Genomic DNA, 12,222 nt, shown 5'->3' with positions numbered 1-12,222 from the left:
TTAGGAATGGGGGGTGTTGCGGCTAGAGGTACGCTGCAACTCAGGCCGTGACCATCGTGTGCGTCCTCGCAAGGTGTTTCACTCGCAGGCCAGTCCCCGTCCAGTGGGACCATGTCGTGGCCGACCTAGCGCGGAGCTGAGGGCTGCACGCTCGCTGGCCTGACTGGGGAGACCTTAGGGATCTAGAATATCCAGTCCATCACCCAGTCCGGCAGTTGATTGTAGTTCAATCAGTAGTGCAGAAAAACCTGAAATCCTAGAGCAGGAAGTAGAAGTATACCACCTGGAACTGCCCCATGGGCGTAGTTAAAGTTCTGTTAACTTTAACCCTTTTCCGCCTAGCATCCTACCCCTAGGAAGCGCAGCATAGCCCATTCGACGAATGAAGATATGACGCTGTGTCCGTAATGAACGAAAGAGAAATGTCATTTTTAGTGAGATACTTCCAATATGAACACGTCTAAAGGGATGCGGGCCCAGCAGCTTTTCTCATTAGTGCCCTGCAACTGCCACAGCTGGTTGATAATTATGAAACCACTCCCATTAGACCCACTCAGCACAGAGGAACAAACAGGGATTTCTTTAGAATAGCAAAAGGTAGGAATCTGCAACAAAGTTGGTTAAAATCCATGTAATGTAAATAGATCACCCAGAGGGGAATGTTTTTTTCTCAACAAAAGCGGAGTTACACTTTAAACTTGTTAGGCCATCAAATCCATCCATCTCTGCTTGTTATTTCCCATAGTGTGATCTCACTTCCCTACATAAGTGGCTGGAGGCGAACTGAAGAGAAATACTATAGAGTAGGGGTCTCCAAACTATGGCCCTCCAGTTGTTCAGAACTACAATTCCCATCATGCCTAGTCATGTCTGTGCATGTCAGAGTTTTACAATGCCTCATGGGATGTGTAGTTCTGCAACAGCTGGAGGGCCGTAGTTTGAGGATCCCTGGACTAGAGCAATCAGAATATGAAAAGTGTAACAAACCACAGCAATACGATGTCCGTTAATTTACCAAAGTTTTGAGATTTCTAATTGGGTACTATGGGTTGCAGATTTTGGACAGGTCATTGTACTTTACACTACATTACTGGATAGGCACAGTAAAAAAAATAAAGGACCCAAAGTCAAAGCTGACCTGACTATGCATTTCCACGTAGATCCGTCCTGGTCATCCTGTTCTTCTATGTATATGCGGACATTGTGGTCCTGATCCAGTTGGTACCAGTACATTAAGCCGTCTTTATCTCTTCCGATTGGTTGGATGCGCATTAAATCAGCATCCTCTTCATTAATGGCATTTTTAAACTTCAGATTGTCATCAAACTGACACTCACACAAGTGCTGAAAAAAAAAAAAATATATATAAAAATATGCTCAGCTATTATTTTTTACCAGCTCTGCGATTCATGTCATCAGCTATGTTCTTAAAAAAACAAAACCTAAATGCTGAATACTCAAAATGGCGCGTTGCAAGAGGACTATAAACCGATAGCTATTGTATTTTCTTGATTTGTATTGTTAAATTGAAACACCACACAGAATAAAAGTAAACAGCGCTCTGTTCCTCCTTGGAGCTGGGAGTCCAAACCTCTTTGAAGCTTACACAATAATTACTCCCTCTCCTCCCTCAGGTGACACTGCTTACACCTGGCAATTGACCGCCCAGGTCTGAGCACTGCATCCTGGGAGGAATCATATGCGCTACCATACAGAAGCACTGGGTATTTCCTGAGGGCTCAGAGAGAGAAACACACAGTGGAAGAGCACAACCAAGGTAATCATAAGTCCCTTTGGCCATTTACTGCCTCTAAAGCCAGCCATAGATGGTTAGAACCTGAGTTGGTTCAGCAGGGACTGGCTGGGATTTTATCCATCTATGGGCAGGCTGGTTGTACCCAAGTTAATCCGTCAATCGACAGATTTTCACCTGATTATTACCAGAGGCTATAGCTGCTAGCAATAATCACTGTTCTCCCGGCAGGAATGGCAAAAACACAATAGCTCCGTGGAAGGGGGATCAGAGACCATCGCATTGAAAAATCGCATCACCCATGGCCTGCCTAACAATTGTTGAGATAATACAACAGGCAAAAAGGGGCTGACATGTTTTCAGTGGGTTGGCATGGTTAAAAAAAAAAAAAAAAAAAATCACATTGCAAAAAGATGGGATGGGAGAGAAGGTTACTAGGAAGAGTGGCATGGTAGATTTTTAGACTTAATTCCAGATCACCCCAGGGGTTAACCCTGAGATGGGATCTAGAGGATCTAGATCTGCACTTACATTATTCTGACTCTCTCCAGTGTCTCTCCTCCCTCTCGGTCTCTTTATAACTTTAATTATTTTCAAAGATTTCTTTAATTTTCATTTTTATCTATGTACACGATCATTGTGTAGTTTGTGGATATTAACCACTTTACGACCGCCCGTTGCAGATGTACTGCGGCAGGCAGCTGCTCCCAGGCAAATCGCCATACATGTACGGCGCTCGCTTTCAGGAGGCTAGGGGACAAGCGCGCCGGCAGAGCCGAGCTCCAATTCGTCAGCGGGGAAGCCGATGCATCGGACAGGCGGCTCCGATAGCCACCTGACACCCGTGATCGTTCCCCACTGAGAGAGAAGGGCAGTCACCTGTTATAAACACAGCTGACCGTTCTTCTCCCTGGAATGATCACAGAGTGCCTGTGATCCTTCTATATAGGATCACATGTCTCTATGGTCATTTCAGAAGCCACGCCCCCCCCTACAGTTAGAATCATTCCCGTAGGCTTACATTTAACCCCTTGATCACCCATAATGTTAACCCCTTCTCTGCCAATGTCATTATTACAGTAATAGTGCAATATGCAACTGAATACTGTAGTTAATGTCACTGGTCCCCCCAAAATGTCGAAAATGTCAGCTCTGTCCCCTGCAATGTCACAGTCAAGAAAAAAAACACCAAAAATGACAGAAATCTTTCCCTTAGTTAGTAAACGCAATAACTTTTGCGCAAACCAATCAAAATACGCTTATTGCTATTTTTTTTACCAAAGCTATGTAGCAGAAAACAAATTGGCCTAAAATGTTAAAAAATTTCGATTTTTAATTTTTTTTTTGAGAATGTCATAGCAGAATGTGAAAAATATTTGTTTTTTTTTTTTTTTTCAAAATTGTCGCTCTTTTGTTTATAGCGCCAAAAAAAATAAAAATAAAAAAATTGCACACGTGATCAAATACCACCAAAAGAAAGCTCCATTTGTGGGAAAAAAAGGACATCAATTTTATATGGGTACAGCGTCGCACAACCAAGCAATTGTCCATTAAAGTAACGCAGTGCCGAATCACAAAATAGGGCCTGGTCAGGAAGGGGGTAAAATCTTCTTGGGCTGAAGTGGTTAAGTGGCACATACATGGGTCTCCTTAGTATACAATTGATTCAATTTTTTGCTAATTGTCTGCAATCAATTAGGACAATGAATGGGTGGAGCCTGTGATATGTAGAGTCACTATATATTTCAAAGTTTTGTGTCTAAATGTAGTTCATGGCTAAGGCCTTATAGACTGAAATGTGTCAACTGATCTTAGCAGTTGTGTTCTGTGGTTCCTGAATAAAGATGAAGATTTTTTAAGAATACTACCGGCGGTGGTGTGCAGATCATCTTTCTACATTGCAAAAAGAAACAACGAAACACAAACATTGTGTAGCATTGCAAAGCGGAGATGCCTGCGTACAGTATATTTACTGCGGCAGTCAGCCCCTCACAGGCAGAGTGGCGTAGATCTACGTCACTAGCCTGTGAGGCTCTGGGGAGCGAGCGCGTGCCGCCGGAGGCACGCTCCCGCGCGGTCACGTACCCCCCCCCCGCACGTGTGACCGGCGGACCCGATGTCCGCCGGTCACTCGGCGATCGTCGCTGCAGAGGGAGAAAGTCAGGCGGCTAATGTAAACAAGCCGCCTGTCATTCTCCCCTGTGTAGAAACTGATCACACGGTTCTACTATGTAGGACCGTTGATCATTGTTCCTACAGCCCAAGCCACAGCCAATCAGTTAGAATCACGCCCTTAGGGGGACACACAGCCCCTCCCTCTCAAAAAAAAAAAGTTAACCCCTTCCCTGCCAGTGTCATTTTTACAGTAACAGTGCATATATATAGCACTGATTACAGTAGAAATGTCACTGGTAACCCCAAAAGTGTCAAAAATGTCAGTCAAGGGTCCGTTCTGTCCGCCGCAATGTCGCAGTCCCGCAAAAAAAAAAAAAAAAAAACACACGCAGATCGCCGCCATTACGCGTTTAAAAAAAAAAAACAACAAAAATGACAAAAATCTTTCCCTTTGTTAGTAAACGCGATAACTTTTGCGCAAACCAATCAAAATACGCTTTTTGCGATTTTTTCTACCAAACATATGTAGCATAAAAAATTTTTAAAAAATTTTGATTTTTACATTTTTTTGGGGAATTTCATATAAAAAATGTGAAAAATATTGCTATTTTTGCAAAATTGACGCTCTTTTTTTGTTTATAGCGCATGATCAAAAAAAAAAAAAAAAAAAAAAAAAAAAAAAAAAAATCGCACAGGTGATCAAATACCACCAAAAGAAAGCTCTGTTTGTGAGAAAAAAGGACGTCAAATTCGTTTAGGTACAGCGTCGCACGACTGCGCAATTGTCCGTTAAAGTCACGCAGTGCCGAATCGCAAAATAGGCCCTGGTCAGGAAGGGGGTAAAATCTTCCGGGGCTTAAGTGGTTAACTAGCAAATATCAGTGCCCAAGCATGAACATGTAAGAGAGTATGTACACCACAGTTGGCTCAACCATTAACTGCTTGCCAACCGTATAACCTAGAATTCAGGGATCCTCCAACTACGGCCCTCCAGCTGTTGCAGAACTACACATCCCATGAGGCATTGTAAAACTGACATTTACAGACATGACTAGGCATGATGGGAATTGTAGTTCCTGAACAACTGGAGGGCCAAAGTTTGAAGACCCCTGATAGATATACAGTGGCAAGGAGGCTCAGCTACGCCAGATCACGTACCTTGTAAGTGATCGGACACTTCGCGGTAGGGGACGTGCACGCCGCTGGCATCCTGGCCATGCTGCAATTCAACACAGCAGATGTCGATCACCATGTGTCCGCCAACGGACTACCCCTGGCACCTGGCTGAATTTACACAGGACAGGCCTGCCTATATATATATATATATATATATATATATATATATATATATATATATATATATATATATATATATATATATATATATATATATATATATATAAAGGCAGAGCCCCGTCCTGTTGGTGGGGAAATAATAGATTTTCTTTCCCGGCAAAGCAGGGAATAAAATCTATTTTACTTCCCCTAGTGAAAGCACCTCCCACAGTACACAAAAACACTGGCTAGGCACACATTTAACCATTTGATTACCCCTGATGTTAACCCCTTCTCAGCCAGTGTGTGCATATTTTTATCACTGATCACTGAATTAGTGTCACTGGTCTCCACAAAGTGTCAAAAGCGTCAGATTGTGCCCCACAATATCGCTGATCACCACCATTACAAGTAATAAAAAAATTGAATAGATAAAAATTTCAAGATATATCCCATAGTCTGTAGATTCTATAACTTTTTTTGCAATGCAAACCAATCAATATATGCTTACTGGTATTTTTTTTTTTTAACCAAAAAATATGTAGCAGAATACATTTTGGCCTACATTCATCAAGAAATTTGATTTTTTACATTTTTTTTATTGGATATGTATTAAAGCAGAAAACATTTGTCTGTTTTTTTAGTATAGATAAATAAAAAAAAAAATGCAGTGTTGATCAAAAGCTCTATTTGTGGAGAAAAGGACAAATTTTAATTGGGTACAGCGTCACACAACCCCGCAATTGTCCGTTAAAGTAATGCAGTGCCGTTTAGCAAAACATGGCCTGGTCATGAAGGGGGGTAAATCTTCCGGCAGTCAGGTGGTTAAGGACGCAACTACTGCAAGCAATCAATCCCTCGCTCTTGCCAATACAGCTCCACTAAAGACCGGCTACCATCAGGGGCAGAACCTATGAGACTGCAACCAAAACTAAACGTCTTGGCTGCTATATCTATCTATCTATATATAAAAGCTTTTTTTTTTTTTGACAGGTTCATTATCTATGTGTGGTCTCTGTATGCTGGTTGCCTTTGGAAAAACAACAACAGATCACCATTAAACCTGCATTTTGTATGTATTCTCATTTCAAGCCCTGTCTATGCCTGGCTTCAATTTTCTGCATAATCACCTTTGTTTTCTTCTGCTTTGAGAGCACCCAACATTCCATATTGTGTATATGCATATATTTATATTCCTGACTACACATAGAAAAGAGGTTTCTTTACAAAGACGTGACTGTGAGGTCGATTTACTAAAACAAGAGAGTGCAGAATCTGGCACAGCTGTACATAGTAGCCAATCAGCTTCTAAATTCAGCTTGTTCAGTTAAAGAGGTTGTAAACTCGTTCAGAAAAATCGTTTTTTTTTTACAACCTGCAAGAGAAAGACATAATGAGCTAGTATGCATCGCATACTAGCTCATTATGAAATACTTACCTTAGAACGAGCCCCCGCCGTGCCGCTCTCTTACCTGTATGATGGGCGACATGTTCAGTCGCCCGTCTTCCGGGATCGCGGCATCCGGCCATCTGATTGGCCGGAGCCACGGTGACGTCACTCCCGCACACGCGCGCGGGAGCCGACGGTCACGGCACGGGGCTCTGAAGGAACGGCACGATCAGCCATTCCTTCAGAGCGCATGCGCCAGTGACGTCACTGGCTGCATTAAAGGTAAATATCTCCTAAACCGTACATGTTTAGGAGATATTTACAGTACCTATAGGTAAGCCTTATCATAGGCTTACCTATAGGTACAACTTCCTGAGGAGGGTTTACTTCCTCTTTAAGCTTTGACAATAAAACCTGGAAGCTGATTGGTTTCTAAACAGAGCTGCTCCAGATTTTGCACTCTTGACTTTAAGCCCCTTTCACACTTGGGAGTCCGTTTTTCTCAGCGGGGGGAATCGATCCGCCGATCCCCCCGCTGAGCAGGCGGATGGCAGCTCTGTCTCCACGCTGTATGCGGAGACAGAGCTGTCAGATCCCTGCTGTTCTCTATGGGGGAATCAGTTGAGAACGGACCGCCTGTCCATTCTCATCAAATCCGGTCCACTGGACGGATGGAAAATAGGGTTTCCATCTGTCCAGATTTGACGGATCGGATAGCAGCGGACATGTCTCCTCTGACATCCGATGCCCCACAGAGATGCATGGGGCATCTGGTCAGATCCGCCTGAAAAACTGACTGGCGGATCTGAACGGTCCACAAGTGTGAAAGGGGCCTTAGTAAATCAACTAGAGATGCACCGAAATATATCTGCCAAAAAGACGTTATGGGCTCTTTCACACGGAGCGGACCGCATTGCGATCCGCTCCGGCACTTTTTTTTTTTTTTTCACGGAGCGGATGACATTTGTGTCATCCGCTCCGTATGTCCGCATATCATCCCATCCGTTTGCGGATGATATGCAGACATAATGTAAGTCTATGGGCATTGCGGATGTCAGTGGATGACACCGCTGACATCCGATTTTCCTTCCTTTCCGTTTTTTGAACGGAGGAAAAATAGGGTTCTGTTCCCTTCCAAAAAACGGAACAGAACTGAAAGGAAGAAAATCGGATGTCAGCGGATGGTATTCCGCTGACATCCGCAATGCCATTGACTTACATTATGTCCGTGTGAAAGGGCCCTATGGGCATTTTGGCAAAGGAAGAAAATGGTGCCAAAAAACGCAATTTTACTGCGAATTTGCAGGGATTTTGCACCTTTTTACCACGATTTTACTGTGCTTATCGTTTTTTTTTCACAAGTCATGTGACATTCACCTAGAGATGGCGGTGTTGGTTACTGAATCACTTATCAATTGCTGCGTGGCATACATTGGGTCTTTTTTGCAGAAGGGATTCCAGCTTAATATTATTTTTGGACTTTATTACTTAGATTTTCTTATCACTGATTGCTTTTCATACTATTTTGTGATTCACATCTTATTTTTTTCACAGCATTAGATTGATTTGATCAACATCTGGTACAAACAGTGACAGGTGCTGTATATCTGTGCGGCTAAGTCGATCACTTTTGTTATTTTTGTTTAAAGAATATATTCACAGGTTGAACAAGCGCACTATTTTTTTTATTATTTATAATACTTTTAGTGTGAGATCACTATTCAATGGATGCAGCTGTTCCATTTGTAAATTCATTTAGGAAGCATTTTTTTCACCATATACATATCGGCGCACAAATACTTTATACACGTGACACTAAAAACCAAAACACGGGTGCATTAATGATGCGTTCTTGCTGGATTTTCAATACAATTCAACAGGGAGGTGCGAAATGGAGCAAGCGGGATTTTTAACACCACAATGAAAGCGCAACAGGCCAGTGTGAAGACATACATAAAGACAGGGCTTGACAAATTTGCCTGAAATCTAGGAGCCAGCTAAAAAAGTTAGGAGCCAGTTTTTTTTATTAAACTACCAAGCTTTATTTACTAAAACGGATACTAAATTTACACATCAATACAACTAGAACCCCACTCTCCTCTATAGCACAATTGGATGGAAACAGACTGTCTGTCTCTTTCCACCCGATGCCATCTCATCCGATCCACGGGGTGGATAGTAAATAGACCCACCATTGGCGGACAGGATCAGATGGCGGCAGATTACCGCTCCATAGAGGAGAATGAAGGGTCCGATCAGGTCTGCCTGAGAAACTGACAGGCGGACCTGATCAGACAGCCCGTGTGAAAGGGGCCTTAGGCTGTGGCATGGCGATGAGGGGAAAAAAAATGATTATATAATTTTTTTTTCATAAATTGAAAAAAAAAAAAAAAAAAAAAAAAAAAAAAAAAGATTTTTTTTTTTTTAATAACCTGTAAAATTCCTCTCTCTGAGTCCTCCGACAGTCGCCGCCTCCTCTAAGTCATCACTATTGGTTATTGACTTCCTATCCGTAGGAATAGCTAGGCATATAGACTTAGTCAAAAGACAAAAGGCATTAGCATGTACACACCCATGGGGGCTGTCCCACTGGTCAATACCCCCCCTGCATCACCACTCCCAACTCAGTTTGGTAGCATAGCAGTAGGTAATAAGAACCCCAAAAGAGGGGCGGGGGACTGTCTGAGGACTCAGAGAAAGGAATTTTACAGGTAAGATTTTACAAAAATTCCGTTTTCTCTTACGTCCTCCGACAGTCGCCGCCTCCTCTAAGTCATCACTATTGGGATGTCCCAAAGCAGTATAGACATGAGGGGTGGGAGACGCAACCGTAGAAAAGGCAACGCAGTACCCACATCAGAGAAAGGAATCTTACATGCACCGTAAGAACCAACTGGGCAACAGAAAAAAAACAATGCTCAACAGGAGCAACAGCCCAGGAAAGCAAATGCCAACAGCCAGGGACCCAGAGAAAATTCAAAGGTCCATCATGGCACAGCCGCACTGAGAACTTTGCGGCCAAAAGAAGCATCAGCTGATGCCAGAACGTCTACTTTGTAGAATTTGGAAAAAGTGTGCACCGACGACCAAGTCGCCGCCATGCACACCTGGGCCACCTAGGCCCGATGCCAATAGGCCCAGGAAGTACTCAAAGACCTGGTAGAGTGCGCCTTAACAGGGAAGGGCGGAACCCGTTCCTTCAAGACGTAAGCCTGTTCAATGGTCTGTCTGATCCATTTGGCAATAGTCGCTGCGGACGCAGCCATGCCCTTCCGAGGTCCCTCAGGAAGGACAAAGAGGGAATCTGTCTTCTGAAAGGATTCCGTAGACGACAGGTAAACCCTGATCGCCCTGACAACATCCAAGGAATGCAAAGCAATCTCCTTTGGATGTTTAGGCTTTGTACAAAGCGAAGGCAGGACAATGTCCTCATTAAAGCGGTTGTAAACCCTATTAAAAAAAAAAAAAAAAAACCTGCAAGACAAAGGCATAATGAGCTAGTATGCATCGCATACTAGCCCATTATGTTTAACTTACCTTAAAACGAAGCCCCGACACGGACCCCCGGACATCGATGCGGGCGCTGCCATGATCCCTCGTCGTCTCTTCCGGCGCGCTGATTGGCCGAAAGAGACGGCTCCAGCGCGCTGATTGGCCGAAGCCGCGATGACGTCACTCCCGCGCATGCGCGCGGGAGTGATTTTTCCGGCAAGCTCCCGGCAAGTTAATTGAAGGTCCCCCCGGACCTTCAGAGCGCATGCGCCGCTCGCGCGAGCGGCTGCATGCACTGTAAATATCTCCTAAACCGTGCCGGTTTAGGAGATATTATTTGTACCTACAGGTAAGCCTTATTATAGGCTTACCTGTAGGTAAAAGTGTCAAAAAGCGGGATACAACCGCTTTAAGGTGATATTCAGAGATCACCTTGGGAAGGAAGGATGGGGGTGGTCGCAAAACCACCTTATCCCTGTCAATGATCAAGTAAGGGGAGCGGCAAGACAACACCGCCAGCTCCGACACCCTGCGAGCCGAAGTGATCGCCACCAGAAAGGCAACCTTCTGTGACAGCAGAGGCAAAGACATCTCCCTGATATATTTAAAGGGAGCACGCTGCAACGCGGACAGAACCAAGTTCAAGTCCCACGGAGGTAAGGGCTCCTTCCTGGGAGGAGCCAAATGTCGCACACCTTGAATGAAGGTGCGCACCAAGGAATGAGACGCCACAGGGCGTTGGAAAAAGGACAGCCAGTGCGGACACCTGGCCCTTTATCATAGCCAGCGCCAGGCGCTGATCCACTCCAGACTGGAGGAAAGCTAAAACTCTCGACACCGAGTAGGAACGAGGGGAGAACCCCCTGGACTCACACCAGGTGAAATAGGCTTTCCAGGTACAGTAATAGATCTTACCAGAGGAGGATTTCCTAGCCTTGATCAGGGTAGGGATAACCTCAGGGGATAGACCCTTGTCCTTCAAGACCTGGGTCTCAACAGCCAGTCCGTCAAAGCCAGCGACTGTAAAGCAGGATGGAAGATCGGACCTTGAGACAGGAGATCTTCCCGCAGAGGCAGGCGCCACGAAGGTGCCACTGCCAGGTGAACAACGTCGGCATACCAGGACCGGCGTGACCAGTCCGGTGCCACCAGAATCACCATGTGCGGTTCCGAGGCCAATCTGCGCAGGAACCGGGATAACAACCGAACCGGAGGAAAGGCGTACATCAGACGATACCGATGCCACGGGGCCACCAACGCATCCGCCAACGGATCGCGCGTTCTTGCCACGAACCTTTCCAACTTTCGATTTAGCCGAGATGCGAACAGATCCACATCTGGGGATCCCCACCTCGCACACAGCATCTTAAAGACCTCCGGGTGTAGGGACCATTCCCCCTGGTCCAGGGTCTGGCGGCTCAGATAGTCTGCCTGCCAATTTTCCACACCCGGAATGTGAACTGCCGAGATCGCCGGGACATGAGTCTCGGCCCAAGATGGAATGTCGGACACCTGCCGGGCCGCACGAGCACTATCAGTGCCCCCTGGTGGTTGATGTAAGCCAACGCGGTAGCATTGTCCGTCTGTACGCGAACAGGCAAGCCCTGGAGACGTTCCGACCACTGGAAGAGACAGAGTTTTATCGCTCGTAGCTCCAGTACACTTATCGGGAGGGAGGACTCCTGCTCCGCCCAAGTTCCCTGGGCAAACAGGTTGCCCAGGACCCCACCCCAGCCCGACAGGCTGGCATCCGTGGTAACCACTGTCCACACCAACGGACGGAAGGACTTGCCTTCCGCCACCGACGGGGACTGGATCCACCATAGAAGAGCCAATCTGGTCCGGCGACTCAGGGAGACATCCAGATCCAAGGACTGAGGAAGTCTGTCCCACCTGACCAGGATCTCCGTCTGGAGAGCCCGTGTGTGGAACTGAGCAAAGGGGATCGCCTCGAAGGCCGACACCATCAACCCCAGGCCCTGCATGCAGGTCCTGAGTCACGAGGACGGATTGTCCCTAAGGGACCTGAGTTCGTCCCGCAAAGTCCGGAGCTTGTCCTCCGGCAAGAACACCTTTGCCTGAGCAGAGTCCAGAACCATTCCCAGATAGGGAAGGCGAAGCGGCGAAGACAACGCTGAGTTCTGAACGTTGATGGTCCAACCGAACTCCCGGAGCGTCTGTACCGTGATGGACAGAT

The 12,222-nt window shown here is 45.6% G+C and overlaps 1 protein-coding gene across 1 annotated transcript in view; it reads right to left on the bottom strand.

Annotated features, from left to right (window-relative positions):
• The window catches only part of RSF1 (remodeling and spacing factor 1), a 118,577-nt gene that overhangs the window by 61,903 nt on the left and 44,452 nt on the right, over nt 1–12,222 (bottom strand). The window contains exon 4 of the mRNA XM_082245298.1: nt 1,139–1,344. Within this exon, the coding sequence (XP_082101424.1) occupies nt 1,139–1,344 (206 nt within the window). The remainder of the gene's footprint in view (nt 1–1,138; nt 1,345–12,222) is intronic.

Source organism: Pelophylax lessonae (assembly GCF_965119305.1).
Source record: "Pelophylax lessonae genome assembly, chromosome: 2".
NCBI lineage: Eukaryota > Metazoa > Chordata > Amphibia > Anura > Ranidae > Pelophylax > Pelophylax lessonae.
This window is presented reverse-complemented; position numbering and strand designations above follow the sequence as displayed.